This window comes from Antechinus flavipes, chromosome 6 (genome assembly GCF_016432865.1).
Source record: "Antechinus flavipes isolate AdamAnt ecotype Samford, QLD, Australia chromosome 6, AdamAnt_v2, whole genome shotgun sequence".
Classification (NCBI taxonomy): domain Eukaryota; kingdom Metazoa; phylum Chordata; class Mammalia; order Dasyuromorphia; family Dasyuridae; genus Antechinus; species Antechinus flavipes.
This window is the reverse complement of record NC_067403.1, coordinates 257360716-257383615: the sequence shown is the minus strand read 5'-3', so window position 1 is coordinate 257383615 and position 22900 is coordinate 257360716. Positions and strand designations below refer to the sequence as shown.

Below are 22900 nucleotides of genomic sequence, written 5' to 3'. Positions count from 1 at the left end.
GGGCAGAGCTGGGCTGTCTTCTGCCTCCTGCCTGGTCCCTGCTAGCAAGACACAGAAAGGGCCACCTCGTGGTCCCCGGGGGGCTGGGGAGCAGGGGAGTCAGAGCAGTGGTACTAGATGGCCTTGGCAACAGGAGGTGGAGGGGACAAGCAGGCCCCTGCCACAGGGCCAGGCAGGGCCACGGGAAATCACAATAATTATAAAATAAAACCTTTTCCGCTTGGCGGGAAAAAATAATAAAAATTCCACAAAATAAATTAGAGGTTTATAAAAGGTTGGGCAGGGGCAGGATGGCGAGGTGGTGCCAGGGGTCAGAGGCCGTTGGCGCTGCCCCGCTGCGTCAGCGGCATCTTGCTCAACTCCACCACAGGCGATCGAGGCTTGTTCTTCATCTTGGGGACGCGCTGCACCAGCTGCTGGGCCTCCCGGTAGGCGTCCCGTAGTTCCTTCTTCCACTGAACCAGTTCCGGGTCACTCTGCCCCCCAGCCCGGCCCAGGCCCAGGTCAGCGAGGCTCCCCGAGGCATGGAGAACCCCCGCAGCGCCCCCGGCCCAATCCCGGAGGGTCCCCCCCACCCCCCGCCGCCGGCCACCCTGGAAGGGGCACAGGAGGAGCCGCCACCCGAGCCCCAGGCCCCCACTCACATCACACTGGAGGATGAACTGTTTGCCCCCCCGGATCTTGAGCAGGACACACTTCCTCTCCTTGATCTGTGTCTCCTCCACAGCCTGAATCTCCTCCATAGTCAGGAGGCTCTGCTGCAGAGGCCCGAGAGGGAGCGGGGAGGTTGGTGGGGAGGGGAGCGTGCCAGCCCGGCCCGGCCCAGTCCAGCCCAGCAAAGTCCAGCCCAGCCCAGCAAAGTCCAGCCCGGCCCAGCCCGGCCCAGCCCAGCCCAGCCCAGCCCCTTCCTTACTGGTGCCTCGCCCTCGGCCCGCCACTCAAGCCGATTGGGGAACAGGTAGAAGTACCGCCGCTGCCACTGGGTGAGGAAGGGGTTGCCCATCTTGGACATGTAGCCGTGCATGATGCAGTCTTTGCCGAGGGCGTAATCTGGGGGTGCAGGAGAGAGTGAGCGGGGGTGGAGCTCCCGGGGAGGGGCGCCTCAGGCTGGGGGCACGAGGGGCAGCTGCTCACCGTCCTCGTGGCCCAGCTGCTTGTTCTTGGCCTTCTTGCGCGCCTCCAGCCGGTCGGTCTCCGAGTTGACCGTGTCAAAGACCGTCTCAGCCACTTCCTGCTGCCACCGCTCCGAGATGGTGAGCGGGAAGTTCCGGTACAGCTCCTGGTCGCTGTCTAGCAGCTGCGCAAAAAGGGCGGGCGCGTGTCACGGGCGCGGTTTTGGGGACCCCACGGCCTCTGTCCCCCAATACACAGGATGGTGCCGCCCAGGAGGTGCCAGGGCCCTGATACCCGGGATGGCGCTGCCCAGGAGGTGCCAACTTTGCACTGGGATCGACACACCCGGAAGTGGCTGAGGCAGCCCTGAGCCGGGGGCTTCCGGACCACCCCCACCCTCAGGGGCTCCTCTGGCAGGATGGAAGGGGCGCAGCCCGTACCTTGATCCCCTTGGTATCTTCCTCATCGAAAGAGCCGATATCAAAGGCGTCAGCAGCATTCACTTCCCCTCGAGGAGGGATCAGGGGAGGCGGGTACTGTCACAAGGAGACAAGGCTGTGAGGGAGGGCCAGGGTGGCCCAGCCGTCCCTGCCAGGGCCTTGCCCGTGCTCTTACCTTCTGCAGTAAAACCATCTGCCAGTCCACGGTCTTAAAGAAAGGGTCCTCCTTCACCTCCTGAGCCCTGTGGTGATTGGGGGACAGGGAGGAGAACTTTAGCCTGGGGGCTCAGGCCTTGACAATTCTGCCCCCAGGTGCCAGCCCTCTGCCCAAGGGGAACTGATGCCCTGGCGCTCACCCCCGGCCTAGGCAGCCCAGCCTCCGGTTGACATCCCTTTGAAGCAGTCCTTCCAGAAGGGAGCGTAGTTCTGGTGAGAAGGAGTCTGGGAGCTCCACAGCCTGCAAAGAAAACAGGGGAGGGGGTTCACGGCGGTCCTCACCAGATCACGCGGCATCTGCCACCCAGCCCCCCCACATGGCCCAGCCGCTGCGGCTACCTCGGTGGGATGCCCGTGGTCATCTTCCACACCCCGTAAGCCCCCAGAGGGTCCCCCAAATCACGGGGCATTTGTTCTGTCTGCTCTAATAACGCGTGAGCCCCTTGGCATCCCGGGGCCTGGCACCCAGAAGACTCTAGTGCCCATGGTTACGCGCCCAGCAGGACTGGACGTCAAAGGCCCTAATAAAGGCAGCATCTTTTTGTCTCCTTTGGCGGATAAGTGGGAGGGCAAGGATGACCCGGGGCCGCAGGAGCGGCGCCCGAACTTTGGGCCAAGAGCGCGCCCGACGCCTGGTGCGTGACCTGGCCCGGCCCAACGAACGCCCTCTCTGCTGCCCTGCCGGGGCCCCGGGTTCAGCCCATCCGTCCCCATGGGCTCCTTGCCAACCCCGGGGATGCTCAGCGCGGGCAGGGGGCCCTTCCTGCACTCACCATCGTGAGCGTCATGCGGTCGATCTCATGCTTGTCCTTAGTTTTGTGCTGGCGGAAGGGGCTGTGCCTGGATGGGGAAGGCGCCGTCCCACTGGGTTAGCAGGTCCCCGAATACTCCCCTCCATCCGTCCCTCCCCTCGCCAGCTCCCCTCCCCCCATCTCCAAGAGGCAGCGGCGGCTCCGTGCAACGACAGTTCTGACTCTCGGGCATCCCCGGGGGGGGTTAGGGTGCTCTGCCCTGGCCACCTTTCCCTCGGAGCCTCACCCCTCCATCTGCAGAATGGGTGGCTCTGGAGGCCCGTCCGGTTCTGGGAGGATCATGGGCCCCACACACCCCGAGGGCCTGCCCCCCCCCCCACTCACCCTCTCAGCAGTTTGAAGAGCATGCAGCCCAGGGAGAACCAGTCGGCGCTGCTGTCGTAGGCCACCCCCTTCTGCAGGACCTCGGGTGCCATGTAGCCGTGGGTGCCCCTGTGGGGACAGGGGGCGCGACCCAGTGTGAGAACCCGGGCTGGATGGGAACCAGGGCCCCGGAGGAAGTGGGGGGGGGGGACAGGCTGGGGGCCCCACACTCACACGCTGGCGTGAGGCTTCTTCTTGGAGAAGTCACAGGCCAGGCCCAGGTCCGAGATGCGCACGTGGCCAAATTCGTCCAGCAGGATGTTGGCGGGCTGCGGATGGGACACACATCGATGGGGCCCCTCCCTGCCGCCGGCGAGAGGCCGGGCAGGAGGGGAGCAACAAGGGGAGGCCGGGAAAGGGGCCAGGGCTGATGCCCGCAGGCCAAGGCAGAGGCCGAAAGCCGAAGAGGGGACCCTCCCCCAGAGGGAGAGGGGCAGCAGAGGCTCTGGCCTAGCTGGGAGGAGGCGAGCAGCCAGGGATCATCTGCTCCACGGAGGGAGGGAGGGGAGCCTGTCACAGCCACTCCCTCCCGGGCTGGGAGCTCTGCTGTCACTCCTCGGTTACGGCTGCAACCGCAAAGATGCACAGAAGCCCGGGGCGGGGGGGGGGGGGGGGGCACGAGGGGCCCTGCCAGGCTCGGACGGGCTGCACCCACCTTTAGGTCCCGGTACACCACGAATCGACTATGCATGTGCTCCAGGCCCAGGATGATCTCGGCAGCGTAGAAGCGCATTTCTGCCTCTGAGAAGACCCCGTGCTGGGACAGGTGGTAGTGCAGGTCCCCCCCTGAGAGGCCAGAACACAGAGGGGCTGAGCCCGAGGCGCGGGCGGCCGGGCCCGAGCCAGAGTCTGGGGAGGGCCGGGGGACTCACCATTCATGAGATCCAGGATGAAACTGAGCTTGTCCGGAGTGTGGAACGCGTAAGACATGCAGACGATGAAGGGGCAATCCTGGGAGGGGCAGAAAAGAGCAGAAAAGGGCGGGATGAGTGGCGGCTGCCCCGGGCCCTGCGGCCAGGGAGCCCCCGGAGGCGGCCTTCCGATGCCCGGCTCACCCCGGTGCTGACGAGGGAGAGCATGATCCGCTCGTTCAGGGCCAGCGTCTCCCCTTGCTTCATCTTGATACGCTTTTTATCCAGACACTTCATGGCGTACCTGGGGGGGAAGGGAGCCAGTCAGGCTGGTCCAGAGCCAGCATCTCCATCCCTCCTCTCCTGGCTCCTCCCCCCCCCCCCCCATCCTGGCCCCTCCATCCCAGCCTGAAGCCGGGGCCACTCACATCTTGCCGGTGTCGGCTTTCCGGCAGCCATAGACCTCCCCGAAGCCGCCGCGGCCAATAATTCGGTGCACGCTGAAGTCATTCATGGTCAGCTGATGGAACAGAGCCAGAGTGAGTGTGACTGGGGGCCCCAGAGGCCGAAGATGGGCACAGGAAAGGAAGGGCACCTTTTTCTCCCCTTCCCTCTCCCAGGACCCCCTGAGCCTCTGCTTGCTCCCCAGGGAAGGCCAAGAGCAACGGGTGCCCCTGGGTTTCGGCTTTGCAGACAGGAGGCTTGATTTCAACTCCTGCCTCTGACACAAACCACCGAGGTGACCCTGAGCGAGACCCTTCCCAACGTGGGGCGGGGGTCACGTGCCCTTCGGCTCCAGAGCTAAGATCCCACGACCCCAAGGCAAGGGTGACCACAAGCTTCTGGCTTCCAGCATTTACTCACGTGGATGTTAAGTTCCACATTCTTCCACTGGCAAAACCGAGTGAACTTTTCACTGAAATAGAGAGGGTGGTCATGGCCCCGTCTGGCCGCTAGCCCTGCCTGGCCCACCTCCCGCTGCCCCTCACGGTGACAAGGCACCGGCCCCCCTGCGACAGAAGGAAACCCAGCAGGAAGACACGAAGGGTCAGGGCAGCAAGGCCGGCATGGCTCCTGGGCCTCAGGGGGATGGCCAACGGGGAGGGTCCAACCCTTTCCTGGGGGACGGACTCGGCTACCCTGCTTCATTCTCACTGACAGGAGCCAGGCCCGGGACCATCAGAATTTCAATGGCCCGAGCACAGTCCAGTGTGGATGTGCTGGACACTACGCTTCTTCCTGGAGTCTGAAGCGCTCAGTCTAGTAGTGAATACAAGCTCCCAGTGTTACAGAACTTGGACAAGAAAGCACCACACTGGGTGTGACTGCCTCTGGGGGGGTGGGGGAGGGAGGGGACCTCCACATCGGGCCCTGGGGCTCTGCTCTCTGCCCAGTCTTCTCCTCTCCCTGCCCTCTCCTAAGACGTCCATTTCCCCTCCATCTTCTCCCCGCGACCTTCCAACTCACCTCTCGATGAATTTCTGGAATACATCGTCCCGAAGCCTCTGACAAATCTCTTCAATGTATGGCTAAGGAAAAAGGCCGCAGGCACGGGACTTAGAGCCTCATGACAGGGCACAGGCCCCAGCCTGAGACTGTTCAAGAAGTGTGATGGGGGCTGGGAGGAGGGGGGCTCAGCTTCTAATCTTGCTGTGCCAAAGGTTAGGGACTAACCTGATGGCGGCAAGGATAAGGGATGGGATAGTACAAAGCACAACAGAGACTCTAGAGATCCAGACTGAGGGGCTAAGGCAGGGAAGGGAGGGGGAGAAGCGCGAGAAACTCACGAGACTTACCTGGAAGAGGTCAGAGGGTACCTGCTTCTTTAGGAGCCGGCTCTGTACGTGCTCAGTGGCACTCTTTGAAAAAGGCTAAGAAAGGGAGATGGGTGACCATCAGTTCTGAGACTTGGGGGAACGGGACCCCAACTCCCTTCTTCCAGCTTAAAGCCCATCCATTCCCAAAGAGGAATCACTTGTGAGAGGGAGAGATTCTGGGTCGGCCTGGCCCACGGCAACCAAGGCCCTTCTCCTACCAGGCTGTTGCAAGCACGGGATAAAGAGGGTAGGAAGGTGGCGGCCCACGGCAACCAAGGCCCTTCTCCTACCAGGCTGTTGCAAGCACGGGATAAAGAGGGTAGGAAGGTGGCGGCCCACGGCAACCAAGGCCCTTCTCCTACCAGGCTGTTGCAAGCATGGGATAAAAGGGTTGGAAGGTGGTGGCCCACGGCAACCAAGGCCCTTCTCCTACCGGGCTGTTGCAAGCACGGGATAAAAGGGTCAGAGGGTGGCGGCACTCACATGCGAGCAGGACAGCAGCTCCTTCATGATGTATGAATCAAAGATCTCTCGGCTCTTGATGGCGCGGTCCTCCTCGGAGTCTAACTTCTCATATTTCTTAATCTGATAACAAGGCCCCAGGAGTCATGTGGGGTCCCCTAGGGGCCTGTCCCAACATCACCCACACGAGAGCTTTCCTCTGTGACTCTTTAGCATTAATATCTGTATCGGTCTTTGGGGCCTGAACATAATCTCAGTGGCCACAGAATCCCAACTATCCAGGGGAGGGTTTTCTGCCAGGTGGGATGAACAGGAAGGTGGGAGGGGTCCAGGAGACACCGTCTGCTATAGCAAGGACCCTGCCCCTCACCTCAGTCAGACCGGAGCTAACGAGAGGGGACGGCTCCCTGGGGGGGCCAGATTCCCACCTACCTCATCATAGAATTCCACCAAGGGCTTGGCCTCCTCCATGTGGTTCAAGCAGAAGTCTCTGAAAAGCAGGTAGCCTGAGAGTGCAAGGGAGAAAGGGCACAGGTCACAGAGATCATCGAGCGGGAGCCGTGCATGTGCGATGTATGTGTTTATGTGTGTATGGTGAGTGTGAGTAATGCACATGTGAGGGGTATGTGTGCATGAGTGTGCATAAGTGTGTGTGGTGAGTAATGCACATGTGAGGGGTATGTGTGCATGAGTGTGTGGTGAGTAATAAACATGCGAGGGGTATGTATGCATGAGTATGAGTGTGTGGTGAGTAATGCACGTGCGAGGGGTATGTGTGCACGAGTGTGCATGAGTGTGTGGTGAGTAATGCACATGCGAGGGGTATGTGTGCATACATGTGTGTGGTATGTGTGTAAGTTTGTGCAGTACGTGTGAGGCTGAGGTCAAATGCGGGTGAACCCCACCAGCACGGAAGAGGCACAGGCTGGTTCTAGCCCGTACTTGATCTGTCCCCGGGGAGAGGCAGGGAGGGAAGGGAGAGACTCAGGCTGGGTAGGCCAGGTCTAGGTCTCAGACAATCTGTGGCCCATGCCCACCATGATGGGACGGGCCTTTCAGGCCCGAGCCGAGCCAGCAGGAAGCCTCCTGGAGGAGCAGAGCAGCTGGCCAGCAGCCTGGGCCCCCTCCACAGGAAGGACCCCGCCCCTTCCTGTCGGTCCCACCAACGGGCCCTAGCACAGCTGCAGCCTTGGCCGAGGGGAAGCTGCAACTCAGAAAAACAAAAACCCCAAAGGAGGAACCTCCCCGGCCTCCAATGGGGAGGCAGCCCCGAGGCCCACCTCCGTGGGGTTCCCTGAGCCAAGCCTGCTACTGCCGACAGGCCCCCCACTGCCCGTGTAACGCTGCCTCAGGGCCTCCGGGCTGGCAGTGAGGGAGAAGCGGGAAGCCCACGGGCCCAGAGCCCCTGCGGTTCCTGGTGGGGGGGTGGGAGCCAGGTCGATAACCCCCCTTCACTCACCAAGCTTCTGAGAGAAAATCTTCTCAAAGGTCACTTCCCCTCGGTCTTCAAGATACTTCTGCATGACACTACGAATGCTGTGGGATACAGGGGAGAGCAGCTGGTGAAGCCGGCGGCCCCCCAGCAGCTACCCGCCCGCCCTCGGGGCCGGAGCCAGCTGGCGGGGGAGGGGCATTGGCCCCCCGACCCTAGCACAACCCAAGACACCCCAGCTGGCTAAGGCACCGAAGGCAGGCCTTAAGAAGCCTGTGAAGTTCGGCTTATTCCCAGAGGAGAAGGGACGCCATCATAGTACACGAAGACTGGCAGAGTGTGTGTGTGTGTTGTCTGGTGAGCCTCAAAACAATCTCCCATGAGCCCATGAGCTCCTGGAGGGCAGGGTCCCTCTGTCTCCATAGCGCCCGGCCTATTAATAAACGCTAGCTGACTGACCACTGTCTCCCATGAGAATAAGGGAGGAAACAAGGATGTTTTTGCCTTTCTATCTCCAGGGCTTGGCAGGACCTGGCACACAGCTGGCGCTTAATACTTGCTGACTGACAACCCTGTGCAGATTATCATCCCCGTTTTACGGGTGAGAAAGCTAAGCAAAAAGGGAGTGTGATCCTCCAGCTAGGGAGGCCAGAGGGAGGATTAGAACGCAGCTCTCCTGATCCCAAATCCATTTCTCACGTGCCAGGCACTGTGCCAAGCGCTGGGTTCTATGAACAAAGGCAAAAAGCCACCCGCTTCCCTCGGGGAGTTTGCCTTCTCATGGGGGAGACCACAAGGGAACTACTAGGGACAAACAAGGTACACACGGGGCTGAAGGCACCGGCAGGGGTGCTGACGGGGAGCTGGGAAGGGTCTCCTGCAGAAGATCCTGGGGGACAGCTAGGTGGCGCAGAGGATAGAGCACCAGCCCTGAAGTCAGGACCACCTGTGTTCAAATCTGGCCTCAGACAATTAATGCCTCCTGCTTGTGTGACCCTGGGCAAGTCACTTCACCCCAATTGCCTCAGGAGATAAAAAATAAATATAAGAAACAGACTGGAGCTGAGTCTGGAAGGGGAAGCCACAGACAAGGGGCTGCCGGGACACCTGTCGAGGACGTCCTGGAGCAGGGAGCTGGAGGCACACAGCCCAGACCCGACTCAGTGGGTCTATAGGAGTGCCCGCCCCAGACAAGCAATCCTCGGGGAGCGAGGGGAGGCCCAAATCCAAACCCCTGGGCTGTGCATCGGTAATGGCCAGAAGTGGCGCCCAGACAGAGAACTTTGGGGGACCGGGAGAGTGGATGGAGCCCTCGTGGGGGGCCTGGACAGCAGGAAACCACTGAATCGGATCAGGGAAGAACAAGATGGCTGAGGATCCAATCCCTACAGCTGGTGAGCCATGAGATGGAGGAGGAGGACGGGGCTAGAGGGAAGGAAAAGGAACAGAAGAGGGGGAAGCCATCGGGGAGGACTGATGGTGGGTGGCCGCACTGGCAGGCTCAGGAGCAGCTTTGAGGGCCTCCCCCCAACCAAACCCCACAGTGTCTGAGCTGGGAAGGGGGGGCCTCAGAGCTGGAATCCCTGGCCTAGAAACCCCCCAAGGAGCCCCAGCGAGAGCCTGCGTCGCCTGGCGAAAGCCCTCGCCGTCTGGGCAGCCCGACTCTCCGCTCCAGTCTAAGTTTCTTCCCCCCTAACCATCCCAAGGCTCCTGGGAGTGGCCTGGCCCAGAATTCCAGCCCTGTGCCTTCTAGGGGCCTTCTAAGGATCTCCCATATCCTACCAGACTGAGTACCTCGAAGACAAGAACATCTCTCCCAGTGCCTTGTACCCAGGCAGCGTTCTCTGGGGGAAAGGAGGGATCATGGGAAACAGAGAAAAGGTTAAATCATAAAAGTTGTTTTAAAAAATAACATTCTGACTGTATGGATGGCTCAGAAAGGAGTGAGGATCCAGGTGGGAAGAGTAACTAGGAAGCTACTGAGGAGGGCAGGCAGTGGGTCAAGCCGCAGGGTGGCGCACTGGGTGGGGAGCCTGGGGGCCTCCATGGATACACGCCATCTCCACCCTCCCACTCAGCCTTGTAGCCTTCACTCTCTGCACTCGCTGAGCTGTGGGCCGGCGTTCTTGGTCCACCCACTCGCCACTTCATCTCCAGTCCTTTCACTGCCCATCCCTTCTCACCTCGGCCTCTGGGCAGCCCTGATTTTCCTCCAGATTTCTTTCGAGCATCACTATGGAGACGAGGCCCAAACTGTCTTGTGTTGTTTCCCTTGTACATCTGTATATTAGCCTGTCCCCCCGTCAAGGGCAGGAACCGTTTCACTTGTGTCTGTATCCTCAGTGAGAGCGCGCTTCATCAATGCGCGCTGAAAGCCTACCCCCTCTTCGCCCCAAGATCCCCAAGCTGGCCTCCCTTCGCTTGCCGGACACTCAGCGGCAGAGCCGTGCTCCTCACGGTGCTCGGGTGCCCATCCCTCCCGGCACATTCCTCTCTGCTTCCCACACTGGATTCTCCCCTGCGGTGACCTCGCCCATTCCACTGCCGGCATCGTCCCCCTTCCAGTCCCTCCTGATTCTGCCCCTTCCTCACCCGCACAATCGGCTGCCAACTCACCGGCAACACCTCGGTGCCCTTGCCGCCCCTCGGCCGGGCCCTCACTGCCCGTCGCCCAGACTGCTGTCTGGTCTGGTACAGACCTCATCCCATCCCCCCTTCCTGCTCCAAGGCTTTCAGTGTAACAGACCCTCAACAGCCGCATGTGAACAGGACTCTACAACATACGTGGTCACGGAGACCCCCACTGGCCACGAGACTTCTGGACAGCTCTGGGCACACAAAGCTGCTTCCTCCACGTAGCTCCAATCTGACCCACTCTGCGCCTTTTCTGGGCTCACAGCCCCTGCTCTTCTCACGTGCAGCTCAAACTAATCCTGTGTCCGGGCCTCCAGGCCCCTCAGTGTCTTGGCTGCCCTTCTCTGGATCCATCTGGGCTTCCCGAAACAAGCACCTAGTACTCGGCCCCCTCGTCCGCCATGGTCTAAGGCTGTGTCCGGGGGCTCTGACCTTATGTCTGATCCATGCCCTTCATCGCCTCCGGGATGGACCATGTAAGGACGAACCAGTTCAGCGACCCCGTCCTCGGGTCACTTCCTGCCTCGGCCGCAGGTCATTATAGTGGCCCCTGCTCATCGAAAGGCCCCTTTCCAGCTTCCTCCATCAGACTGAGCGCTCCGCGAGGCGCGCGGTCCCTCGGCACAGTGGCCACTGACCATGTTCGCTGACTCTGGACACCTGGAGTCCACCCTGAGGGGCCGCTGGTCTGGAGAAACCTCAGATCCTTTGACGAGCCGTGTGAGGGCCACGGCATTTGGGCCATTGATTTCTTAAATCCAAATGGAGAACTTGCTATTGATTCCTAGTAAATTCTGCCCTAGAAGATCCAGTCCTTCCTAGATCGGCACAATTGATCTCCAATCACTTGAGGTCATTCAAAACCCAGCTTTTTGTTTTTTTTCTTTTTTCAATAAACTTCGGAATGATGTCACTCTCCTGTCACAAACCCTCTTTCTGCTGATTCCTGATCCGAGTTCGAGGCTTCCACTTGGACCTCCTCTCTGCTCCACCTCGGCCTGGAAGCCTTCCTTGAGCCCTCCGGCTGGATGCGACCTCTTCCCCTCGGATTTCTTAGGACATTTTGTCCCTGATCTCAGTCTACACGTACACACTGACTCACGCGTATTCCTTCTCTTACCCTAACTAGACTATAAGCTGCCTGAAGGGAGGATCTTGGGGCCTTTCATGCCTTTGCCCCAGCAGAGCTTTCAGGGACGGAAGCAGGGACTTAATAAAACTTGGCCGAATGGGGAGGGCTCAATTTTGCTTCCAGACTTGAAAAGGACAAGAGCTGTGGGCCCGGCTGTGGGAGGGAAGGCCCCACTGGCCTACGTGCGCCCTGCCCTGACGTTCCCTCTCTCCGCTTTGCCAAAAAGCACGAATTTATGACACAGCTGGGTCTCCTCCCACCTCTCCGACTGACCTGCCTGTGGGTGCCCCCCTCGAGGCTCTGTCTTGAGCCTTCCACCTTGCCCTCTCTATGCCCTTACTTGGGGATGTCACGACCCGTGCATCTAGACCCGTCCCGAGCTGCAGCCCCCGAGCACTGATAGCCCACTGGGCTCTTCCAGGCTTTCCTAGCTCCCCCATCCTCTGAGCCCTCCAGCTCCAAGGGGGAAGGTCCCCCGCCAGGCCCGTGCCATCCTGCCCATCCCCTTGCAGGCACCCCTTCCTCAGGTGCCGCCTCCCCAGCACAGGGCGGATGCCACGCTTCCCTCGGCCTCTGGGGACGCCGCGCTGCCTTCCAGGCTCACCCGGTGAAGCCCTTCCCGTTGCCCTCCCCCACTCGCCAACCATCTGGGAAGCTCTCTGCGGGCAGGGGCGCCTGGCACTCCCAGAACCACCTGGAGCACAGCAAGCCTTACTAAATCCGGGGGGGGGGGGGGAGGAGGGGGTGTAGGCTTAGAGCTGGTCCTTCTCCAGCGGGGCTCCTGGGCCCCGAGCGCCCTCCCTACGTGCCCCCCCGGCTGCACACACTTCCCCGTGTTTCGCCACATCCTTCTAGGGTATGAGGCCATCGAACTCAGCCACGGGGGGTGGAAACGCTTAGTGTGACTGCATACGTAGAATCTATCAAACGGCCTGCCTTCTGGGTGGGGGAGGGGAGGAGGGAGAGAATTTGGAACTGAAAATTTAAAAAAACTAATGTCAAACATCGTTACTCATATTTAAGAAAAAACCCCAAATGGCGGGTGGGGGAGGCTTCGTGAAACAAGGCCGTTGGTCCCAAGTTCCCAGAAAGCACATGGTCTAACCCTCAAGTCCGTTGGCGCCCTTGGAGGCCCTGGGAAAACCCTAACCTGGTCAGGACTCCCATGGGCCCCAAGGGTCCTCCCCCCAAGGTGGGACCGGGGCAGGGCTGCCCCTCCCAGCCAAAGGCAAGTTGGGGAATTTGGCTCCCACAGACCCATCCTGCCAAGGCCTGAGTGCGAATCAGCCGCGGTTCAGAGTCCTGCGGATTGCCAAGGCAGGGCAGTCTCTGGCCTGTTCCCGGATGTTCCACTTCCCTCAGGCCGGCTACTTCCCAGACTCAGCGGGGCCCGGCCTTCTCACAGGTCTCCACTCCAGAGGCCAGAATGTGGGCCCTCAGTGGGTGAGGAGCCTGTGACTGCCTCCTCCTCCTCAGGCCCCTCACATTCATGCAGAGCACCCCCCAGCCACGCAGGATGGTGGCAGGCTCAGGATCCCCCCCCCCCCCAAAGCATGGAACGCTGACCCTCCCCAAGGTCCCTCCCAGCTCTAAGGATGCCGGTGGGGTCGGCCTGCCCACAGGGCTGGAGGGCACGCAGAGAGAACACTGCCCTATGTGGGAAAAGACGACTTCCTCCCTCCCCAGCCAGGCCTGTGGTTGCAGTGACAGGGGAGGAGGGGGTGGGGAACCATTGTGGGTTGAAGGGGGGGAAGGGAGAGGAAGGACGAGTGCTTCCTGTCCCCTGTCTCACAGAGGAAAAGAGGCCTTTCTATTGCAGAAGCAGGTGGCCATATAGGGCTTGGGGTTTCGGGGTCTGAGAAGGGGAGCCCCAATAGGATGGGGGGGGAGGGAAGCAAGGATTATCCCCATTACTATTCATATTTGTCCTTGAAACTCGATCTGAAGCAATAAGGGGAGAAGGGGGGGGAAGAACAGAGGGAACCAGAATGAGCAAAGAGGAAAAAACAAACCATGACTTGTTGCAGATTATAGGACGGTTCCTTTAGAGAACCCTGAGTCTCGACTGAAAAATGACTGAAACAATCAGCAATTTTGGCAAAGCTGCAGGATCATCAATCATCAGCATTTTCGCAGATTACTAACAAAACCCAGCAGGAAGAAATAGAAAAAGAAATTTTATTTCGAAAAGCTGCAGACAACATAAAAGACTTGGGGGCCTGTCTACTCAGATCCACACTGGAACAATAGGAACACAATTACAAAGCGCTCCTCGTAAAGACAGATCCAAAATAACTGGAGAAGTCATCGTTGCTCATGGGTAGGCCAAGGCAACGTAATAAAAGTAACTACTACATAAATTAATTTTCCTTATTCAGTAACACAGCAATCAAATTACCAAAGGATTATTTTACAGAGCTAGGAGCAATAAATGGAAAAGAATAAGCAAGTTAATTTTTTTTTAATTGGGAAGGAAAGGAGCCTCACACACATCACCAGCTCTCAAACTATACTACCATCTGAGAGTCCTCAAAGCAATCTAGTCCTGGGTAGAAACATAGAAATAGACCAATGGATCAGGTAGAGCACCCTAGAATTATTACAAAGTACTCCTCATAAAGACAGATTTTCAAAATAACTGGAGAAGTAATCATTGCTCAATTATTTTACAGAGCTAGAAAAAAAAGTCATAAATTCAACTGGAGCAATAAATGGAAAAGAATAAGCAAGCTAAATTTTTGTTAAATGGGAAGGGAAGGAGCCTCATATCACCAGCTCTCAAACTATACTACCATCTGATAATCCTCAAAACAATCTAGTCCTGGGGAGAAATGTAGAAGTTGACCAATGGATCAGGTGAAGTGCCCCAGAAATAAATAACCCCGTAGCCTAGTTTTGGATAAACTCAAAGATCCCAGCTATTGACGCAAAAACTATTTGATGAAAACTATTGAAAACCGGGCAGAAATCTGGAAGAAACTCGGGAAAGATCATCATCTCCCACCATCCATATCAAGATAATCCAAATGGGTACACAATTTGTGATATTACAAATTATGATGATATTACAAAAGCATGGAAGTTGCCGCCTGTCAGAACTATGGAGAGGGAAGAAAGAGCTCAAGACCAAAGAGGTTCAAAGGAGGTAAAAGGGATCCTTCTGATGACATAAAATTGAAAAGTTTTTGAACAAAGAAAACGAATGCAGATAAACTTAGAAGAAAAGCAGGAAACTGGGGCAAGGGGAATTCTGCAGCAAGTTTCTCCGAAAAAGGCCTTATTTCTAAGATATAAAAGGAACTGAGTCAAATTGATAAGAAAAAGAGTCACTCCCTAATTGACAAATAGTCCAAGGATATGAAGAGAGACTTTTGAGAAGAAGAAAGCCAAACACTCAATGGTGTGGGTGTGTGTGTGTGTGTGTGTGTGTGTGTATGTGTGTGTGCGCATGTATGTCATTTTTTTCTAAGATGCTCTACATCAGAGGTGTCAAACCTGCTGCCCAACGGAAGACTAAGCAAAGCTCTTGAGGTTAGAAACCAGCTCTTGAGGCAGGAACCAGGTTAGACTGTAAGTGGGAAATGTTTAACAAAATTAATAAAAATATAATACATAGATAATGTGAATTTGTGGTTTTCTAAGACAACAGCAGGGATCTGATTCTGTTTGAGTTTGACAAGACTGCTTTTAAATCCCTAATACAGAAATGCAAATTACAACCACTCTGAGGTATCACACACACTTCATACCCATCCGATTGCCTGAGACGACAATGACAGATGTGAGAGGCGCAGGACTTTAATACCGTGGGAGCCGGGAACTAGGCCGCTCCTTCTGGAAAGATATTTTGAACTCTGCCCCTAAACGCCGTTTAACTGGGTATACCCTCTGATCTAGCCATACCACCACTGGATCCATATTCCAAAAAGAAAAAGGAAAACAAATCCATATGTACAACAAGTTTTAGAGCAGTTTTTATGGTGGCAAAAGAATGGAAACTGAGGCAATGCTCACCAAACAGGGGTATGTGACTGTGATGGAACACTATTATGCAACTAGAAAGGAAGAGGAGGATGGGTTCAGAAAGACTTGGAAAGACATCAACTGATGCAAAGTGAAGTGACCAGAACCAGGAGAACGATTTCCACAGGATGACAATTTTGTAAAGATAATCAAGTCTGAAAGACCAACTCAGACCCACACAGTGCCCAAGCACAACCCCAAAGGGCTCACGAGGGAACAGAGTCCACCTCCAGATGGGAGGCCGGACCGACTTCGGGGGCAGCCCGGAGCGCACTTTCTTCTCTTCCTTTTTTGGACGTGGCCAATGTGAGAATTTGTTTTACCCCATTACACGTTCTTGTGATGGCTTTTTCCTTGCTTTCTCAATGAGTGGGGGAGGAGGGACAGAATTTGGAAATGAAAATGAACCTGAATTCTTAAGGAGAACCTCAATTGCTTCTGGCCATCTCATCCTGCCTCGGCCTACGAGGATCAGACGGCTCGGTTTGGGGTCCAAGGATCCAATTTTGTGATTTGCTACTCTCTTCCCCAGGCTGTCGCTCTGGTCCCGCAGGGAGCCGGTGCCCGCTGGGCTGGGTGGCAGCCAGCTCCCGACAGCTCCGCAGGCCGGGCTCCTACCAACTGGCCTGACTCTCTTCCTCAAGGGACTCTGCTTGGAGAGCTGGAGGGAGCTTAATGGTTGCTGCCTTTATGCAAGGACTCTTCTGGGAAGCGCTCCTTTGTGGGAGGCGGGGAGCTCCTGGGAGGGGGGCCACCGCTTCCTCAGCAGCACATCATCTTCTGGGGCCTCTTATTAATATTTCTCAATGACTCCCCCTGGGGCCGAAGGTGCTGCTCCAAGGCACTGAGGCGGCCCTGCCAGAATCCCCAAGCGGCCTCCGTGGGCTGGGAAGGAAGCTGAGGGAAAATGGCACCTGCAGAAGGCCTCATCTGGGGTCCCTGTCCCCTGCTCCAGGATGCCCCCAGGCACCTCTCGGACCCCACAAGCAGCCCCTGAAGGCTGGGAACTTCTATTCTGGAGATCCTGGGATCTGGAGCAAGGAGATGCCCTGGAGGTCCCAAGTCTGGCTTTTTCCAGACGAGCAAACTTGAGGCTCTAACATGCAGCGGACCTGGATCCCAATCCCATCCTGCCGCCCCCAGCACGCCCTCCTGGGCCCCCGTTTCCTCCTCTATAAAGCAAGACCTTTGGGCTACAAATTTGACAAAATGGTCCCAGCCAGAGGGGAAGAGAAGGTTGAAAGGGCCTCCTCCAGACGGTCAGCTCACTCATTTCTGCAGACCTGAGAGAAGCCCTCGCTTGTGGGAGACCCGCCCATCCGTCAGAGAAAAAGCGCCAACCGCCCTGTGCCCAAACGTGTTCTCACGCGAGGGGCGGCACCAGCATCTGGGAGCAAGAGCAGAGGTGGGATGGAGGCGCGACTGGAAGCCCCACAAGGACAAGCTGGGCCCGTGGCGCCGATCACAGCGCCTCCCCCCCCTCCCGGGTGGGCTCCTAGGGTCTGGGGCTAAAATGCAAACGATGCCCACGGGTAAAAGCTGCCGCCGGTGGACTGTGCGACATCGCACCCCATTTGTCTCATTTTTAGGGCCTCCTGGGCTGAAAATAGATGAACAACCACATGTAACGCAATCTGTCTGACAGTGAAGGAGGCAGATCTCTCCTGGCTCGGGAAGGCAGGCCTGGTGCCCCCGACCCCCTAAAGCCTGGAGGCTCCAAGAGCCTCGCCCACTCTCCCCGGAGCCAGGTCTCCAGAACCGTCTCCCGGCCTGGCCGACCAGAGAGGGCCGCGGGGTGCCCTGGCCCAGGGGGGCCGAGAGCCGGGAGGCCCAAGGTGGCCACTCCCCCCGCCTCGTCCGGGTCGGGCCAGGAGAGCCAGCTGGAAAAGGGACCTCAGAGAGCACGGCTCCACGTGGTCGCCACGGCCTTCCCTTAAAGACACGAAACAGAAACCCCGAAAGGAGGGCGCTCAGAGGCGCTGCCACAAGCCACCCACCCCGACCTCCACACAGACCGGGGAGACTGGAAGGGCTCCCCTCCAACTCCTTCCTGTAGGAGGTGGAAACCAAGCCCCCTGCACAAAGACAGTAACGGCACCACGTGGTCCAGGGCTCGCTCCTCTGCCCGACACCCCGCCTTCTGGCCCCTGGAGCCCGGCTTGTCACACGGGAGCAGCCGCTGCTCTGCCCTGCCGGCTCCTCTCCTGTCCTCTCTAAGTCCCCTCTCTCCTTTCTTTCCCTCCCTCCCTCCCTCCCCTCCTCTATTCTGCAATTCCTGCCCCTTGAAAGCAAACCTCGGACGATGTGCCAGCTGCTCCCACTGCTCCTGGGAAACCTCCGGCTCCTCCCAGGCGATTCCCCGATCCTACAGACCGAAGGAAACCCTGCGGGGGGGCTGGGTCAGAGTCGGAGCCCTTCTGACTGCGTCACCTACGTCCCTCTATAAATGCCAGGGGCTCCCTAGTACTCCTACATCAAACCCCCTTCCTAACGGGCCGGCCCCCGAGGCCTCGGACCTTTCCGCAGAAGCCCTTCTGACCTACATCCCTCTATAAACGCCAGGGGCTCCCTAGTACTATATAACAGGCAGGCCCCGAGGCCTCGGAGCCTTCCCAGGGCCCTCCGGTCACATCTCTCCCAGCACTCCCTGAGCCTCTCTCTCCACTTCTACCTCTAAGGTCCCTGAACTCCTCCAACCATCAGCAGCTTTTATTAAGTGCTTGCTACCTGCCAAACATGGCGGCTACAAAGCCAAGAGTTCCTGCCCCCGGGGAGCACCGGACGGCACAAGGTCACGAACACAGGCGGACACAGGGGCAGGGGCAGGAGGACCAGGCACCAATGGCTACAGGACCAAGGCCCCGCAGGAGGTCAGGGAGAGCTCCCTGGGGAGCACGGCCCGCACAAAGGCCTGGGGGAGCGGGGAAAGGGAAGGCACAAGACAAGGTGGAAGCCTGGCAAGCAGAGAAGTCGGGTTGATGCCCCTGGACTCAAATTTCTGGAAAAGTGCCAAGGAGACAGTGGGCCGTGACCCGAGACCCGAGGAGCGCTGAAAGCTCAGAGGCCGGAGGCGCTGTGGAGATGCCAGTGGGGGGAGTGCGGCCCGAAGGGCAGCACCAGCGGCCGAGCCTGCTCCAGACCATCTCCGAAGGGCGCTGCCCGTGCCTCCCACCGAAAGAGCCCGTCCCTATCTGGGGTGCCGTGAGGACAGGCAGGGCGACGGCCTTGGTGCCCACAGTCCCGTGCGGGGCCTCCCCAGGACACATGCTGGCCGGGGCCGGGCAAGCAGCTCAGCCTCTCCGTGCCCAGGTAGCTCTAAGGTGCCAGTCCTCCCGGGGCGGCAGTTCCAAGGCTAGCCCATGCCCCGGGGCCTAGCAGAGTTTGGGGAGAGAAGGACTAGGATTTCAGCCAGGCCGAGAAGCCCGGGGTCTGCCATACGTCCCCAGGCCCCTAAAGCGGGGGAGCCTCCAGGCCGCCTCCCTCGGACTCAGGGCGGCCGAGCCCCGACCACCGGCAAGGACGACTCCCCGGGGACCCTCCCGGCGCCCCAGTGGGAAGGCCAATATTCCAGAGAGGCTCAGACAGGGAAGGGACAATGACTGGAAACAGCTGCACTGAAGGAGCCTGAGGTGAGGGAGAAGCGGGAGCGGGCAGGAAGTCTGGGACGAGGAGAAGAGCTGGGAGGACAAGCGGCGCGGGGACAGGAACAGGAAAGACGGAACAGCCGCAAGGAGGAGCGCACGGGAGGAGAGACCGGGAAGCGGCCAAGAGCAAGGCAGGCCCGGAAGGCCCTTCTGCCCGTGATGGCCAATGGCGCGGACATGTCCCAACCGACGTGGACAAGGAAACCGGGGGAGGCCTGGGTTCCAGAGCTGGATGTCTGGGTTCCACAACTGGGCATTGGGTTCTAGAGATGGGTGTCTGGGGTCCAGAACTGGGCACCTGAGTTCCAGAGGTGGGTGTCTGGGTTCCAGAACTGGGCACTGGGTTCTAGAGCTGGGTGTCTGGGTTCTAGAACTGGGTGCTGGGTTCCAGAACAGCAGCTACACACAGGAGAGACGACAGAGGGAGTGGATCAAGTCAGATCTCCTTCCCGAGGCCTCTCCCTCCCCCGAGCCTCAGTTTTTCCCACCTGTAAAACAGGCACAAGACGATGGACGAGCCTTTCTGGAAGTGCTGCCCTGGCTCTCTCCTGGGCTTGTTTTAGGAGGATCTGAGGCGAGAGGCCCAAATATCCCGAAGCTGCTCTTCTCGTCCCAGCGTCCCAGACACAGAAGGCCTCGAGGCCAGACTCTGCCTGTACAGATGAGGAAAACTCCTCCTTGGGGGATGGTCTGCATCCCTGCCCCGGCTCTCGGGGATCACTTCCCACCCACGGAGAGAGCAGGAACACGGCTCGAAAACCGGACAGGCCCCGAGAGAGCATGGAGCCCCCGCCGCTCGTCCGACGGAGGAGGAGCCCGAGACGCGGCGAGGGCAAGGCCACGCAGGTGACCAGGCTCGGCCCGTCCGGGGCGGCGAGCTGGGCTCGGGCAGCCGAGTGCACTCGAGCGCCCCACCTCGAGGCGCCCACGGCTCCCCAGCTTCCTCCTTCCCCTGCCTGGCAACTTCTGAACTTATCGGGCCCCATCTTGTCCTTGCTCCCTGGGCAGCCCCGTGCTCACAGTAAGCCCTAGTTCCTGTTTTGAGAAATCTGATCGCAGAGTCAGAAAAGCAAGGGCCCCCAAGGGAGGCCTTTAGCAGCAGCGGGCAAACTCCCCTCTCCCGTCCCCCCGCTCGGTCAGTGCGAAAGCGGGGCCGGGAGGTGCCCTCAGAGCAGCGAGGGCGCAGGCCGGCCCGGCCCCCACGGCCCTCACCCTGACCCGGCCCCCACGGCCCTCACCCTGACCCGGCCCCCACGGCTCACCCTGACCCAGCCTGGCTGCTCCAGGGCCCGGGCCAAACAGTCACACCCAGGGTGAGCTCATGCTCAGAACCCTGCCCCGAGCACACCATGTGCGCTCCGGCCGTCCCTCCTCGGGGAGCCCCGCGGGGCCTTCGCCCCATCAGCCGGGATGGGCGTCCCCGACGGAGAGCACGCAGGGCCGGGCCGTCTCCCGGCTCCCCGGCTGCCGGCCGCCCCCCAGCTGCTCCGCGCAATTAGCAGGTGATAGATGGCTACTGTACACAAGGCGGCCTCCGGCCCTCCCAGGTACCTCCAGGGAAGGCCAGAGGTGGCCGGGAAGGCCTGACGTCAGCGGCGGGTGTTTCTCCCGAGTGTAACAAACAGCTGGCACCTGGGGCTACACTAACGCACTTGTCCCCTCCCTGCAGGCCCCCAACTGCAGCCGGGGGCCGTGGGGGGCAACAAGGCTGCTTACACGGGGCCGCCTGCATTGGAGGAGACCTCACCCCCCAAATCCCCACAGGTTCTCCCTCCCTGACTAGGGGGCAACAGACACAGACACTCCTTAACTCCACCTCCAAGGGGGGAAAGTCGCCCGGGAGGACACTGTCCTCCCCAGGAACCTCAGCCCCGACACAGGGACAGGCCAGGAGGCTGCTGGGGCAGGGAGAGGCAGGGATTAGGGAAGGTCCGAGCCAATGAACGTGAGCGGGATGACTGACAGGCAGGAGAATCCTGGGAAGGAGAGGGGGCCCAGATTCCCAGCCAGGACATAGGAAACCATCCTCCTCCCCAGAAGGTAAACTCCTTGAGGGCAAGAACCGGCTTTAGTTTGTTGTCTTAGTATCACAGGGCTTAACACAAAGTAGGCGCTTAATAAATGCTTATTATTGGTAGTCAAGGGTGAGCAGCGTTACAGAGAAATCACACAGTTATAGGAGAGGAAGACAAAGAAAGATGAAGAGCAGATAGCTTTTATGGGGGGAGGGTTGAAGGTGAGCGCGTGGGAGGGGACTAGAGGGAAAGGAGCAGATTGTAAGGAAGGAGATAATGGGGTGAAAAAGAATGGGTGAGGGTTGCTAGGTAATGAGAAGTTGGAAGTGGACACGGGAGGTGTAAAGGATGAGGTCGCAGAGCTGGCAGGGACTAAGGGGGGACACTGGGGGCCCCAAAGAATATGCAGCGAGGGGTGGTGGAAGGGGTGGCCAGCATGAAGAATAAAGGGGCTGCCAGAAGACAGTGAAGGCTAACGAGTGTGGGGGCTTGAGGTCCCCGGGGTGCTCAGGGTGACAGGGATGGAGAGACAGTGGGGGAGGGCTAGAGCTGTCCCAAGTTTAGGGACAGGATCAGTCTTAAGCTCAGGGGCTGGGGTCAAGTTTAGGCTCAGTTTCAAGCTGAAGGAGAGTGGGGAGGGGGGAGTTTCAGTGTCAATTTCTGGCTCCGGGAAGTTTCAGTGTCAATTTCGGACTGGGTCGGTTTCAGGCTCTGGGAAGTTTCAGGGTCAATTTCGGGCTGGGTCAATTTCAGGCTGGGTCAGTTTCAGGCTCTGGGAAGTTTGGGGAGCGATTTCGGGCTGGGGCAATTGCAGGCTCGTGCTCGTGCGCGCGCCCCCCCTTCTCCCCCCCACCCCCCCGCGCCGGCCCCGGGCCTCTCACCTGGGCTCCGGCAGCAGGATCTTCTTGCTGGCCCGCGCCGCCGGCGTGGCCTTGCTCTTCTCCATGGCCATCAGGTAGCTCACGTCGGCCAGCACGGCCTCCAGGTCCGCCATCTTGTAGCCCCCTTCGCTGCCTTGGCCGCCGCTGCCCTGGCGCTCACGGACCTCCACGCCCCGCACAGCGAGGCCCTCCGCCCGCCGCGGCCCGGCCCGGCCTCCCCGGCCCCGGCCTCGGCCCCGGCCTACACGCGCCGGCGCCGCCCCATGACGCCCGCGCCCGCGCCCGCTGCTCCGCCTCCTCCGGCTCCCGCTCCGGCCCCTCCGCGGCCCCGGCTCCCGCCCCGGCCTCGCTCGAGCTCCGGCCCCGGCCCCCGCCTGCGCACCCGAGCACCACCCGCCCGTCAGGCCCGGCCGCCGCAGCAGCCACGGGGCGAGGGGGGGCGGCGACTGCGGGGGGGCCGCGGCCGGCGCCAACAAACAGGAACGCACCGAGGAGGAGCTGCGCCCCCTGCCGGCCGAGGTCGTGCGCCGTCGTGATCCCCCGCTGGGCGCCGTTGCGCCCCCTGCCGATGGGGTCCGCGGCGTCCGTGCTGGGGCAGCTGTGGAGGGGCGGGGGCGCGCAGAGCCAGCGTTGCGCCCCCTACCGACAGAGATAGGTCTGACTCGCATCACCCACTACAGGGTGAGCCCCGCCCCCAGCCCTGCGCCCCCCCATTGGCACCCTACCCAAGGGGTCTCCTGGCCTGCCCCACAGTGCCCCCCACAAAGTCTTGACCCCCCTCCCCCAGTTCCCTTTTGGGGGGTAAGCCTCGCCCCCAGAACACCTCTTTTGCACCCTGGCCCCGCCCATGTAGGCTCATCCAAAGATAACTGGGGGGGGGGTCTCTAGCTCGCCGCCCGGTGCAGATGTGCCCCTCACATGCCAGGGGCCGGCCACCACCCTGTGCCCTCCCAGGAACCTCCCAGTCCCTCAGCACCTCCGCCCTGGCCCGCACCGCCCCGTGTCCACCTGCCCGCAGCCAAGCCAATCAGCTTTCACTCCCCCCTCCCCGTGACTAAGCCTCCA

The 22900-nt window shown here is 59.7% G+C and overlaps 1 protein-coding gene across 1 annotated transcript; it reads right to left on the bottom strand.

The window, feature by feature from the left end:
- Positions 1 to 243: 243 nt before the first annotated feature.
- GRK2 (G protein-coupled receptor kinase 2) lies at positions 244 to 22033 on the bottom strand. Its single transcript, XM_051966552.1, has 21 exons — positions 21836 to 22033; positions 7534 to 7610; positions 6507 to 6580; positions 6096 to 6197; positions 5592 to 5666; positions 5263 to 5324; positions 4660 to 4711; positions 4224 to 4315; positions 4000 to 4099; positions 3817 to 3895; positions 3600 to 3730; positions 3119 to 3213; positions 2906 to 3013; positions 2543 to 2609; positions 1910 to 2010; positions 1729 to 1795; positions 1554 to 1649; positions 1135 to 1297; positions 914 to 1050; positions 645 to 758; positions 244 to 476 (listed from the first exon to the last, which is right to left on the bottom strand). Exons 1-21 carry the CDS (start codon positions 21946 to 21948, stop codon positions 312 to 314), a joined length of 2070 nt encoding a protein of 689 aa, XP_051822512.1. The 5' UTR covers positions 21949 to 22033; the 3' UTR covers positions 244 to 311.
- Positions 22034 to 22900: the final 867 nt, after the last annotated feature.

Bases quoted from the DNA above. Each gene is read 5' to 3' on its own strand.
- GRK2 (XM_051966552.1), bottom strand. From the start codon at position 21,948: ATGGCGGACCTGGAGGCCGTGCTGGCCGACGTGAGCTACCTGATGGCC. The intron at 6,198-6,506 runs GTAGGTGGGAAT...CCTTGTTATCAG, and splicing joins TGGTGGAATTCTATGATGAG to ATTAAGAAATATGAGAAGTT. The intron at 5,325-5,591 runs GTAAGTCTCGTG...CTTTTTCCTTAG, and splicing joins TACCCTCTGACCTCTTCCAG to CCATACATTGAAGAGATTTG.